The sequence below is a fragment of the Chaetura pelagica genome, unplaced genomic scaffold, assembly GCF_000747805.2.
Source record: "Chaetura pelagica isolate M959 unplaced genomic scaffold, ChaPel_1.0 scaffold17, whole genome shotgun sequence".
NCBI classification, from domain to species: domain Eukaryota; kingdom Metazoa; phylum Chordata; class Aves; order Apodiformes; family Apodidae; genus Chaetura; species Chaetura pelagica.
In genome coordinates, this window is record NW_009970726.1 from 3873783 (window position 1) to 3887608 (window position 13826).

General features: G+C 38.5%; 1 protein-coding gene across 1 annotated transcript in view; it reads left to right on the forward strand.

The window, feature by feature from the left end:
* The window catches only part of RAB18 (RAB18, member RAS oncogene family), a 14154-nt gene extending 1722 nt beyond the window's left edge, over nt 1-12432 (forward strand). Inside the window, exons 2-7 of the mRNA XM_010007032.1 lie at nt 2500-2555; nt 5334-5395; nt 7795-7867; nt 9668-9786; nt 9867-9933; nt 11175-12432. Of these exons, the coding sequence (XP_010005334.1) occupies nt 2500-2555; nt 5334-5395; nt 7795-7867; nt 9668-9786; nt 9867-9933; nt 11175-11353 (556 nt within the window). The 3' untranslated portion in view covers nt 11354-12432. The remainder of the gene's footprint in view (nt 1-2499; nt 2556-5333; nt 5396-7794; nt 7868-9667; nt 9787-9866; nt 9934-11174) is intronic.
* Nucleotides 12433-13826: the final 1394 nt, after the last annotated feature.

Consider the following 13826-nt stretch of genomic DNA (forward strand, 5'->3'; position numbering starts at 1 on the left):
CTCTCCTGCCCCCGACGGCAGGTGCTGGCTGCGCGCGGCCTGGGCGCGGCCTGCCCGAGCAGGACCAGGCCCTGCGGGGGGGGCGTCCGTGCCCCTTCTCGGCCAGCCCTCCTGAAGGCGGGGGTGCCTCTGCTCGGGGCTGCCTGCCCCCCCGCAGCCCTCCCCGAGCCGCTGGTGAGGGGAGGGCAGGGCTGTTGTCTGTCAGACCCCGCTGGAAACTGAAGATAAGCATAGCTCTGATGGTCTGGCCCGGGGGATCTGGGCAGCCTTGTGTTGGGTGGAGGGGGGTGAGCTTCTCCATCTTGGGAGCATTTGGTTGTTAGTCTAGTCCATAATATGTACGTGTAGAGTCACGAGTGACCCAGCACTGGGGGTAGGGGCGTGACACGGGCATATAAGGTAGGCAGTGAAGTAGTTGTACTGTTTATTCTTCTGCTGGCTAATTATACTTTTAAGTTCGTTCCTCCGCATTCTCCCAGCCCTTTTCATGGCTTTTGTCTAAGCTGCCTTTTTTTGTCTTTTAGTATTTTTCTTTCTTTTATTTTTATTAGTGCTGTAGGTCTTAATAAAAGAAGTGAGATGTAAATGCAGGAGAGCATCTGGGTTTGTACCACACCAGTCATGTTAGATTTGCTGTTTTTATGGCAGAAGTCTGAGTTTTCTACCATTACTCTAAATAACATAATTTGCTAATTAGGAAAGAAAACAAACCCTTATTTGTTAAAAAAATGGCAGTCACTCCTTTGATTTAGCTATTGAATTCATAATCCAGTATTATTATGCCTCTGGTGACAGATATGATCTGAGCAGATTTCTTTTAGTTGAGGTAATCTCTTTTGTATGTGGCCATATGGAGGAGTTTTTTGTGAGACAGTGTGCACAGTGTTTGTCTGTACCTGCTTGTATCTTCATATCAGAAAGGTTGTTAAAAGAGGCTTTATGTAGAGAAAATAAAATTGCTATGAAATTATAATACTGCAGTTGTTCAGGTGCAGGAACCTAATATTGAACTATACCTGAATTTGTGTAACTTAACCTGTTCCTTGACTAGGAAAGGTCAGATGCTAAACCTTTATTAAAATGGTATAGTAAGTGGTTAGAGTCTTGACTTTGAACCAAATGCTGTCTTAAACCTGGTCCCTCTGAGTGTCCTGTACTTTGTACAAAATGTCTGTACATGAAAGAAGGGTGGGGAAAGTTGGGGTTGGCTGAGCTTAGCACTCAGTCTTGTAAGCTGAAATTTTTATTCACGTGACAGTATGAGGTTTCCATATGTTGTCTATTTTGAGTAAAACTAGTTTTGGTTGTAACTAAGAGTAGCTGATCTTCAATAATGTCCTGATACAACTGTCTAAAGGTATGAGTAAATGCCTGTATGCTGTCTGTTAAAAAGAAAATTGGTGACTAAAGCTACCATTTGGTTTTGGGGTTGACCTATGGCTAGCTGGTTACTTTGGAGTTGTCACCCAGGGTTATTGAAGTAAAGGAATTTTAGTAGTCACTTTTTTGGCCAATTCAGGGTTGTGTCCAAATGCTAAAAAGGACTTGGTTCCTAAATTCATGTACAAAAAGACAAGAAGTGGGGAAAAAAAAAAAAAGGGAAGATGGAAAAAAAAGGCCTTTGTTTGGTTTCTGTGGCCTGGAAACTAATAAAGCTGTCAGTCATAGCAAGCAGCTGTCTGCCACGTGGTAGTACACACTTGCCACAGATGTATAAGACTGGTGATTTTAACAACAGTACTCTGAGAAAATTCTTCTCTTGCCAAAATAGTTACATTCAGCTCAAATGGAGTGGGATATTATGGGCACTTCTTTGAGGGACTCTACTACTCCAGTGTGATGTGCTGGTAAATCCTAATTGTAGCTGTTCTAGTGGTAGCAAACTTATCCATCAGGATAGGGGAAAATGTGTGTGTGAAAGTCCATATATACGAAAAAGATACAAAATTACAGAACAGTGGTGGACTAATTCTACTCTTGAACTTCTGCATCTTTATTTCTGGTGGGTGTAGCTGTTAATTGTGTGCCCAGTTCAAGGAGTTTTTTCTGGTGTTAAAAAGCTGACTTGGAATTTTCTTCTCAAGCTTACACAAATACTCAGTGAGGCAATATGCAACAACAACAACAACATCAAAATCTTACTTTTGTCCTGAATTCTGGAAGAACAAAAATAGAGTAAGAAGTAAAATGCTTTGAGAAGCAGACCATATGACTGTTCAGGCAACTGATTTGACAACTTATACGGTCCTTTTTTTTCAAAGAGGCATGATTGGCAGTAGATGCAGAGAAGATGCCTGTGCTCCTCTAGCAGAGCATGTCTACTGTACTATATTAATGGTCCTTCTTTGTTTTATGTAGGAGAGAAATTATGGAAAAATACATGCTTTTATTTAGCTATGTAATCTTGCCATTACTTTCGGATTTGTACTTTATGGACTTCCACCAAGCTATGGATATGGTACGATAATATTAACTGTTATTTTTCTTCCCTCTTGTCAGCCTTCTGCTGCGGTTCACAGATGATACGTTTGACCCAGAACTTGCAGCAACAATTGGTAAGTATGTGCTGATCTTACCTTAGAAAAATTTTCACCAGCTTCAGTACAAAATTGCAGTTTGTTCAGACTTGTCCAACCGGTAGTGAAGTTCAGACACACCTGCTTCCCTTTAAGGAAGGAATGATGTGAACACATTTTTAGCATGCATTGCTCATTCCTGTAGAGCATTGACTGTACTGGCCTGTGTTTTTTCCCTTATGCAAAAATGTATCCTTGGCTAAGAAAACAGATACAAGTGTCACCCAATCTAAATAGTTTTGGCACTAGATGTACTTCAGGTCATGAAACTACTATGACATACTTTTTCTTGTTATATTAAGTATTTGATAGACTTGTAATATGTACAGTTACAGGTTTTGATGCAAGACTAATGAGTAAAAGAATGTGCTGTGTGCTATGGACATCCTGGCTGAGCAATGGTGTTTTTTACAGTTAAGGGAGAGAAATATGCAATTACAGTGGAGGAAGAGATTCTGTTAGTTTAAAAGTTACTGCTGAGTGCTGAAAAATTGGCAGTACGGCATGTTCTTTAGGATCAATTTGAGTCAACTTGTTAGCAGAGTAGTCTTTTGTGAACCAGGTAAAGTTCTAAGAACTGGCCTGTAAAACAATAGTGACTGTTCTTTTCTGTGAATCACAATCACAGAATTATCATGGTTGGAAAGGACCTCTGAGATCAGAATCCAACCATCAACACAAAACAAACAAAACCCCCAAACCACTCTCCACCAAAAAACCCCCACAGTCTTGGTACTTCAGGGCATGCTCTAGTGGCCATATCTACATGTTTCTTGAATACTTCCAAGGATGGTGACTGAACCACTTCCCTGGGCCGGCTATTACAGTGCCTGACCACTTTCAGTGTAGAAATTCTTCCTAATGTCTAATATCAACTTCCCCTGCTGCAACTTCAGGCCATTTCCTCTTGTTCTATCATTTGTTACTTGGGAGAAGAGGCCAGCACCCACCACTCTACAGCCTCCTTCCAGGTAGCTGTAGAGGGTGATGCGGTCTCCCTTCAGCCTCCTTTTCTCCAGACTAAACTACCCCAGTTCCCTCAGCCACTCCTCATGACTTGTTCTCTGGTCCCTTCTCCGGCTTGGTATCTCTCCTCTGGACATGCTGCAGCACCTCAATGTCCTTCTTACAGTGAGGGGGCCCAGAACTGAACACAGTACTCAAGGTGCGGCCTCACTCTTCCCCAAGCCTCTATACACAACTCTCGATTAATACATCATCCTTGTGTGTGGCAGGGAACATTGTATTACTGCTGAGTTAGGGACTAAGAGTCTTGGTTCTTGAAAATGGGGAGTTCTATTCAGTTACTGCAACAGTTAATGTACTTTGGCAAAATTTTGCTTGAAATAAAGAGTTCGGGCTGCTTCTAGTGCACAGCATAGTCTGAAAATCACTTGATGCTTCAGAGAGTACTAGAGAGCTGGAGCTGTGAAACGATGGAATAAATATTGTGTGTATTTTAAACAAAACTAATTTAAACCTCAATTGCAGTGAAGTTGTAAATCTGCTTCCAGTGAAGTTTCTTAAGCATCCTGTATACCCTCTGTGACTAAGTTGAACACATTTTGGCAGCTGTTTGCACTTGCCTGTAATCTGCATGGCCTTGAGAATAAATGTAGCACACTTAATCATGAGGCCGTACTGAAACATTTTGTGTTAGTGTAGTTAAAACCAGAACTTATAGCAAGTATGATGACTAGCATTGTAAGTGAAAGTACAAAATGTTTGCTGTTATGCCTCAAAGTTGTTCGTATAAAGGTATTCACTTTCCACACTGCTACTCCATTTCAGGATTGCTGCCTGGTGGGAAGTGAGAGTCACTCGAGAATAGTTTAAGCATACTTCCAGTTACTTGCTCTTGGTAACCTAAGGATTAAATTGCAGAAAAAAAAATCGTAGCTGTACCCAGCCTTTCAAACTCATGTGTGTTGCTGTATCCTTGAAATTCGCACAGTCATTAACATCTCGTTCTTGGCTTGAGCTTTGTGCACTTTTTTCTTGGGCCAAGTGATAGGCTGCTAGTTCCTGTGTATTTAATAAAGGGTGTGGGGAACTGTTAGATATTGTGGTAGATGACTTAGCAGCAGTGGAGCTGTTAGCATGTTGTCTGTTTTTTCTTGGTCACTGAGTGTGGTATTGGTGAATTCCTGATGTTGGAATCCTTGTAAGAGAGACACTGTGTGTTCAAATAATCCAAAGCTTATTTGACCTGTTCATTAGACAAATTACTGTAATCTAACAGTATTTCTCACAGGATAGTGACCATGTAGTAGATAAGTCTCTGTATTGGTTTACCTCTGCATAATCACCTTGATGGGCCTTGGTCAGATTGTTTGAGAAAGGAAGACAGATCAAATACATACCTGAATGCAGCTTCCTTTATTTTGAAAGTATGTTGTTCCTCAAGGCCACACACATACTCAAAGGGAATACTTGTATGAGTAATGAATAGGAAGTTAATCTGTTTGAATTATAAACGTGAATATTTGTCCTGGAATATATTCTTTAATACAGGAAATGCAGTATTTGCCTTACTTCCAGAAAATATTTTAGTCAATGGCTTAAAAGGCCTTTAGGCTTTTGCAAAAGCCTTTCAGAAACAAAACCTTCAGCTTTGAGCAAAGTTCCTAAATAGGTAATGAAACTTACTCTTCCTGCTCGTTGCAACTTGTTTTCTGAGCTTGATATTTTTCTTTTCTTTCTGTTTCAAAAATAGCTGTAGTATGTTTGAACAAATAAATATTTTTCCTCTTCCAGGTGTGGACTTCAAGGTGAAAACTATTTCAGTTGATGGAAACAAAGCTAAACTAGCAATATGGGTAAGTCTCTACTAAGTTCTTAATGTATTGCTTCACTTTAGGAATAGTAATGGCTTGTATAATGCACAGTTTGTATAGAATCCTTTTCTGTTTAATATGGAGGTGATTTGGAGGAATGGGAGGCTATTACTGAACTGTAGAGCAGCTGGCTAATGGGGCAGTTCTGTCACCTGTGAGCTGTAGGAGTAGAGAAAATGAGGAATAAAATGATATTAAATCAGTTGGACGTTAGAAGTTTGAATGTGTCCATTTTTACATTTTTTAAGATGATTTATTGTTTAAATTCTAAAGACCTAGTCCTCACTAATCTGAGACTTCCCTGTGTATATTGTTCTTGTCTGTACTTGGCAGGTCTTAAAAAGGTGCAGTTAACCTACATGTTCTAGGCAAAATTTAGTGGTGTATTAATAGGTTAAGAGTTATTGTTGCATGCTCAATTTATGCTAAAATGTTTCTTCTTGGTAATATTTTTAGCCTAAAAACTTAGCAGCCCTCATACAAAGACTTTCATAGGCTGGAGGTCAGTGTTATTTTTAACATGCAGCTGAAGGAGGGAGAGGCAGTGTTTGTAATCTTAGCCTTGGACTGTTCAACATCTACTCTAGTTAAAGTAGAACTTCTAAATTCATGGCGAGTGAAGAAAGAAGAACCATTTCCAAACTTTTTTAAAACCTTCTTTGTTCTACAAACCAGCCTTTACACTGGTGTGACTTGAAGCACCTTTTGAATATGCAAAGCCAATTGTGACTTCTTGTAGCAAGCAGGAATAAAACCTTCTCATATATGCAAGATACCTGACTTCTACTTCCTTGGAAAGTAGTGGTGGAACATTAAATATATATTGCAATACTCTGTTGCTTTGCAGGTGTTGCATAGGTTGACTAACAAACAGGGCAGTAGTACTAATCACTAAAATAAATGGATTTGACAAGGAAAATAACTGCAACAGCTTGACAGACAAATAGACATACAGGAGGAAAAAACAGACTGATAGCAGAAGGATGAGTGGTCATGGGATGGAAAGTATTACATAGGACTATCTTAAGGCTTATCTTCTTTCATATTGACAAATATGAATAAATAATTCTGAGGTGAAACAGAAAATGAAAGCTTGTAAAGGTGTATTATGACACAAAACTGGTTTGAGATGTGTGGGACTTACTGAGTGGCTTGTAGAATGTTGGAAGTCCAGTTAGGTTATTCAGGTTCTTGTAGGCTACCATTTTTAATGTGTCACTTCTAACCAGAGGTAACTTGGATGAAGTTATTTAAATCTTCAGTGCATGAAGTCTACAAAGAGTGTGCAGTATAACTTCATTTATCATAAAGAGCTTTTGGCTCTCATGAGACCCCTCCTGTAGTACTGTGTCCAGTTCTGGAGCCCCCAATGTAAGAAGGACGTGGAGCTCCTGGAGAAGGTCCAGAGAAGGGTCACGAAGAGGATCCAAGGGCTGGAGCACCTTTTCTACAAGGCTGAGGGAGTTGGGGCTCTTCAGTCTGGAAAAGAGAAGGTTCCAGGGAGACCTTACAGTGGCCTTCCAGTAGCTGAAGGGGGCCTACAGGAAAGTTGGAGAGGGGCTTTTTACAAGGGCTTGTAGTGAGAGAGCAAGAGGTAATGGATCAAAACTGGAAGAGAGCAGGTTTAGGCTAGACATTAGGAGGAAATTCTTTAGTGTGTGGGTGGTGAGACACTGGAACAGATTGGTCAGGGAACTTGTGGAAACCCCATCCCTGGAAGTGTTCAAGACCAGGCTGGATGGGGCCCTGAACAGCTTGGTCAAGTGGGAGGTGTCCCTGCCCATGGCAGAGTGGAACCAAATGATCTTTAAGGTCCCTTCCAACTTAAACCATTCTGTGATTCTAGTATTAGGGTTTTTTTGCAGAGCTGTTGACACTTGAAATTTGAAGATATAAGTTCAACCTTAGTTAAAACCAGAAAAGCCTCTGACTTATTTATGCTTCAGCTCTGTCATAGCATGTTAAATGTGTTTACAGTGGCACTAAATAAAATCTTGGATTAAAGTGATTGAAATAAGGGAACTAGTTTTGCTGCCATTGTTTTTGATGATTCGTGCAAAGTCTTAGTACTGCAGCTGTGATTCTTTCTTGCTGGTTGTGGCCATACTAGCTGCAGAACAAATGCTTCCACAGAAATGGCTGTCTTACTGCTATACAGTTCATTTATTTACCACATCTAACATTTAAGGGTGTTTCCCAGGAGAAACGACGTAAAATCAGAGTTAATGTGCAGTAAAGCAGCAGGGGAGGGAATAAACATACTTGGAATCTTTATTTTTTATGTTCATTAGAAGTAGAATACTAAACTAGTACTAGATACTAGAGCTAAACTAGATGATGCTCAAATTGTAAATAACAGAACTTTCTGAATGGCTTTTTAGGATACTGCAGGTCAGGAGCGCTTCAGAACATTAACACCCAGTTACTATAGAGGTGCACAAGGTGTTATTCTAGGTAAGTATAGCTTTGCATACTATTTTGAATAAGTTTGTGGTTTTCTCATTGGAGTTACACAAGCTCATATAATTTTTCTGTAATATCTAATTGCTTTTAAAGATCACTGTATCTATGTTGAACAACTTGTATGCGGATCTTGAATTTGATGTTTTAGCTCTTTCTCATGTAGTGCATCTCACTAGCCTGAGAATCATGGACTTTTGCATGAGATTAAAAGCTGCTGCTCTTTGAAGGGACAGCTTGGAGCTGTGCCTGTGCTGCCAGGAATTTGCCTTTTATTTATTACTTTTGGGGTTTTTTTGCCTGTGCTTACTAAGTCCATAGCAAAAAAATGAAGAATACCTTTTCCTTCCTCTCAGTGTGTTCTTTCTGTATCAGTCTGTATGTATGTTTCTCTTTTTTTTTCCTCTCTATTTCTCTTTTAAATTAAATTAATATAAACACTGTGGAATCTGCCTGGGATTTTTTGCTATTTGTGTCTCTATGCTGATGGTATGTTACACAGTCAGAATTACTTAGAAAAGGCTAGCTGAGAGAATAAAAAACAGCAATCTATGTGGGAGGAACCCAGGCTAAACCCAGTAATTGCAACTTCACAGGGAGGTCACTAAGTTGCTTGCTGTTGTTTCGTACATGGAAACCTGTTAAGTAGGCACAAAGCTCAGAAGTTCTATGCCTCCAGTGCTAATAGTGAGGAGCTAACTAAAGTAAGGGCAGGGAAGTAAGTTTTAAATTTTTTTGAGGTTGTGTCTGACTTGAGAGATTCTTAGTAAGTTACTGTGTCCAGCGAAATTGTTTAACTTGGAATAACCTCTGTCATGAGACTTCATGGTAGGTTTTGTTTTGTGTGTAGTGTTTCCCAAGTCTGAGTTGCATAGTCTTCCTGGTGTAGGACGATGCTGTCAAGGCATGTCTTGTCAAGTCACTTAGTTGCTGGCACTGAACCTGCCACTTAATATTGAAAGCTGCAGAGGTAAGCAAGCACTCTTTGGAAGCTGGAACATTCTGCTGTTGAGATTTGCTCTTTCATTTTATTTAATAATCTTTTCCTGACTATTTCTTTGTTAAATGATTTTCTAAAAATAAGGTTGTTCCTGCAAGCCAAGCTATAGATTTGATTGAAACCAACTGTGTGTGCCTGTCTGTAAATGGGATATGAGAATGAAGGAAAAAATATTTTCATAGCTTGAAATGGTAGCTGTTAGTCACTGGGTAGTGGATTTTAAGTTTAACAAGGCCAGCTTTTTGTCTGCTCTTTCTGCTGATAACGTGGCTTACTATATCCCACACAAATGCTAAATAGTTGGAAACACAAAAATATGGAAAACCCGGCAGTTCACTAGAATTAGTTTAGCTAAAGTAACATAGCTGCAGTGTTACACAAGTCTTAATTATCACTAACTAGCTCCATGCAGAAGGTAGTGCCATCCTCTTTGTATGCCTTTTGTGTACTGAAGTTAGTAAGTGTTCTACATCAGGGATCTGCAAGTGTAGAATCATTTGGAGAATGATAGTCTCTAGCCTGTAAGCTAGGATATCTCAACATAAATGAGCCTGGGAACAGGAGATGAATGAATCTTAAGAGTTTTCTCTGCCGTAGTACCGGTGGAGATTTGAGCTGGTGGATATTGAACTTCTTTTGCAATTGTTGTCTTGCTGTAGTAAGTAAATTGAGACTCTTTCAGTTTTCATATTTAAAAAAACATAGTTTTTTGCTCCTTTTGGAATGTAGCTGTAGATCATAAGCTGTATTTCCTGGAAAAATATTGTGGAAATAATATTGCTAATATCTTTCAGTTTATGATGTCTCGAGAAGAGATACTTTTGTAAAACTGGATAACTGGTTAAATGAACTGGAAACGTACTGCACAAGGAATGACATAGTGAAAATGCTAGTTGGAAACAAGATTGATAAGGTAAACTGAATTCAACTGAAGTAAGTAATCTGTTGGCGTATTTTGTTAATAATGGATATTAATGCTATATCTTATTATAGGAAAACCGTGAAGTTGACAGAAATGAAGGTCTGAAATTTGCAAGAAAACATTCCATGTTGTTCATAGGTATGTTAGACATTTACAGAGATCTCTACTTGATTTCTTTTTTTCTACATAATGGAAAGTACCACTTCTGTAGAATTGGTAGTCTTTATAGGTACAATCCAATTAATTGTATTTCTCAGCTGCAGTAGGTACAAAGATATTGGGTATTCACATCTTCTCAAAAGTAGTCCATAAATATGTTCAGGTATCTAATCTAGTTGTACATGTGTATACTGAAATGCATAAGGATTAAAGGTGGAATACAGGCTCTGCTGTAGTCTGACAAAACTTTGAGGTTTTGTCTTATTTTTTTTCAAAGCCTACTTGCTAAACTAGTACAGAAGCAATACGAAAAAGGGAAAACTGATACTAGTGGCCAGTTTTCAGCATAGCAGAAGAGCTGGTACTTGACAGAAATCTATTAAAATTGGGATGTAAAAGTAGGTAGAATGTAAATAACTTTAAAATGCTGGATGGGATTAGGTAGTGACATAAACATGACTGGAGCAAATATCTTGGTCTCATCTTGCTGTGAGTTGAGTCTTGTAGGCGAATTCTTTGAATGGTAAAGTAGGTGGTGAAGTGATTCTATATGCATGTTTCATTTAAGGATCACCACAGATTACTCTGTAGGATGACTCCAGTAGCAAAGCAGTTTATTGACATGAAAAGAAACACAAAAATTGAACTATAAATATATATATCTGGGTGCTACACGTTAAGTATCTGCATGGCTGTGTAGAAGAACAGGAAAAGCTATAGTGGGACTAGTTTCACTATCTTTTGCTCTCATAATATACCCTGTGAGCAAACTTCTTGGACTTAGCCATAGCAAGTCTCCTGAGTGAAATTACCTAGAACTCTGCTCACTGCAGAAGAAATGAGATACCTTATTGCATGTAATTAGATTAGTTGTGTCATGAAGGCTGACCCAGAATCCTACAGTATGGATCTTTGCTTCTTATAGTATGGTGGTAGTATAGTTCTGACTAATATATGGAACTGAAATGCAGAACAGCAACCAGGTTTATCAGACATTTTATGTTAGGAAAACCCTCCTTTCTTCTTCCTGAAGTGCTTTCCACAGTAAAATAAAGCTAAGTTGTAGCTGTCTCCATGTATTCTAGTGACATTCAGCTTGGAAGCTCTTCTATTACTGAAGTTGTAAGTCTAGGTTGTAGTTAAGACTGAACTGAAAGAGAAACACTAAACAAGTTACTGCAAGCTATTGTAACACTTAACTTCTTTTGTCCCTTCTCCAGAGGCAAGTGCAAAAACATGTGATGGTGTACAGTGTGCCTTTGAAGAACTTGTTGAAAAAATCATTCAAACTCCTGGACTGTGGGAGAGTGAGAGCCAAAACAGAGGTGTAAAGTTATCACACAAGGAAGAAGGATATGGAGGAGGAGGAACATGTGGTGGATATTGTTCTATGTTATAAACTTTGGGAAGCTTATTCTTTACATATATAAAGAGCTAGTGACATCTTTCTGTACATATATTCATTAATTGCTATTTTTAGGGACCTTGCAGTTTGCACATACTTGTTTTGTATCATGGCAGTGAAGACTTGTAGGAAAAACGTTCTGCAGCTTTTCCAGTTTGAAGATGTTATGGTAAGCATGCCCAATTTGCAATCTTCAGGTTTTTATAAGTAGCATAAATAATGTGCAAGAACAAATGCACTTAAAAATTTTACAACTCTATACATTCATCATGGTACTAACTATTCTAAGAAATCCATCCAACAAAAACACGATTGCATTGTCTGCTGCGTCTTGTTTTAAAATACTCTTGAAATTATAGAACTATATAGTGTGCACAGATCTTGAAAACAGTGTGAGCTATAAATGGTACATTTCATTACTTCTAGTAAATGCTTTTTTATTGTATTAAAACCAGCAAGATTATATACTACTTGGACAAATCTGCTAAATTTTTGTCTTTCATCAGAACTGTCTAAAATACAAATTGGCACAGGCCATAGGATCAGCACCTTCTTGAAGAGATGCTTGGAATGCTTCCTTTGCAAAGCTGGGGTACACCTTTTCTTTTTATTCATCACTTCAGTTGATGGCTTAACTGGAGTTTTAGTCCTGTGATATTTATATATTAAATTTGTGGTTCTCTTGCATTGAGTTTTTATGATGCAGTCTGCTCTAGATTTGCTGTAGAAAGTTTTCATTTTTGGCAAGGAATCTGAATGACATCTTTGTTCTTTCATTGTCAATCAATTTGCCACACTTCAGTAGGGATGCCTAGTTTTCTGAAATGTTTGTAATGTAACTGTCTCAAACTGTAGCTCACTGTGACTGTGAAGATCTCGATCATATTTTTGTTTGTGTGGCTACTTGTTCAGAAATAAAACTTTGTCACAGACACTAAATGGGAAGCTGTATGGCTTCTTGATCTCTGTATGGAAAATACTACTGCAATGAGTATTCACTTGAATTTACTGTATCAAAACCAATGGTTTGTTTCAGAAGACTTGTATAGACTAATAAATTTTTTTCCATAGTATTCAACTTTTCTAACCTCTTCCTATTGTAGAGTTGTGTATTGTCTAGCACATACAGTTTAAACAAGGTCACTTCTTACAGACAAATTATTTTGGAAGGAGAAGACAAGGATGCTGTGTTCTGGTTTGTTTTTTTTTTAAAAAAATCATTATAGTGCAATCAATAACTGAACTATGGGCAGTTTCTTGTAAATACAGTGATGACAGTACCTTTGGTTACCACAAGGTTTTGTGTTAATGTGAACACACATGATCTGTATTTTGCAGCAGGTATTGGCTACTTCTGTTAAAATAGACTTTATTCTTCACACAGGAACTGTTTTCTGTTCTGTTTTACACTTGCTAGAAAACAATGCCAAAATTTGACAACAATTCTAATTTTTATCAAATATTGTATCTATAATATTGTTAATGTAGGATAACTTAAATTTGTAAATGTAATATTAAATACACATACATATTGTATTAAAATGTTAGAATGCTATTACTGTTTCATGCAGAGTGTGTGGGCTGAGCAAATCTTGTTTGTTAGCATTGCAAATTTCTGGTTTTTGTGGCCTGGCAGTAGAGGAAACTTTTTTAGGAGCATTAAAACTGAATAACAATTATTTTAGTATATCAGTAATATTGTACAAGTAACATAATCCTGGCAGATGCTTGTTATTTATGTCCATACCTGTTTTTCCACTAGTCTGGGTGCATCCCTGTGTTGAGAAGAGGCTTCTTTTTCAGTTTTGAACAAAAGGTCCTTTTATCACAGGACCTGAATTCATCTTTTATTTTGCCTTTGCCAGATCTGACAGCTCTTGTCAAAGGGGGAACTGCAGGGGCCTCTGTATAGTGGTTATTGTTCTGCAAAAGAATCAAGGCACTTGCTCCTTCTTTCCCTGCAAAATTTTTCTGGGGAGAGAGGAGTATTCTAACACAGTGTATTTAGTGAAACTGAGAGCACTTTAAAATTATCTCTATTGGAAGCAGCTGTTTTTAATTGACTTGCAACTAGCTCTTCTGTCTTCATCTTTTAAGCATGTTTGATTATATCCCCTGAGAAGTGGGTGTTCCTGGAGTATGCCCACCTAGAGCCTTACCACCTTTCCTTATTGCTCTGTGAGGAAGCTGTGTACTGGAGGGGTGGATTCCTCCTGTATTTGTTAGAACAACTGTAGCATCAGTTACTCTGCTAGTTTGGGGTTTTTTTAAAGTTGCTTTTTTTTACACCTTTTTGTTTTGAAGGGGGAGTGGGCAGGGGGAGCTGTCATCTTTCAGGTAGAACTTTTCCCATATTTTCCAAGTTTTTTCCTCTTTCCAGGCTGGAGTTGTATCACCATTATCTCCAAATGCCCCATCACTGTTGGGGCTGTAGTGCTAGCATATCTGAAACTTGCAAGCTCTATCT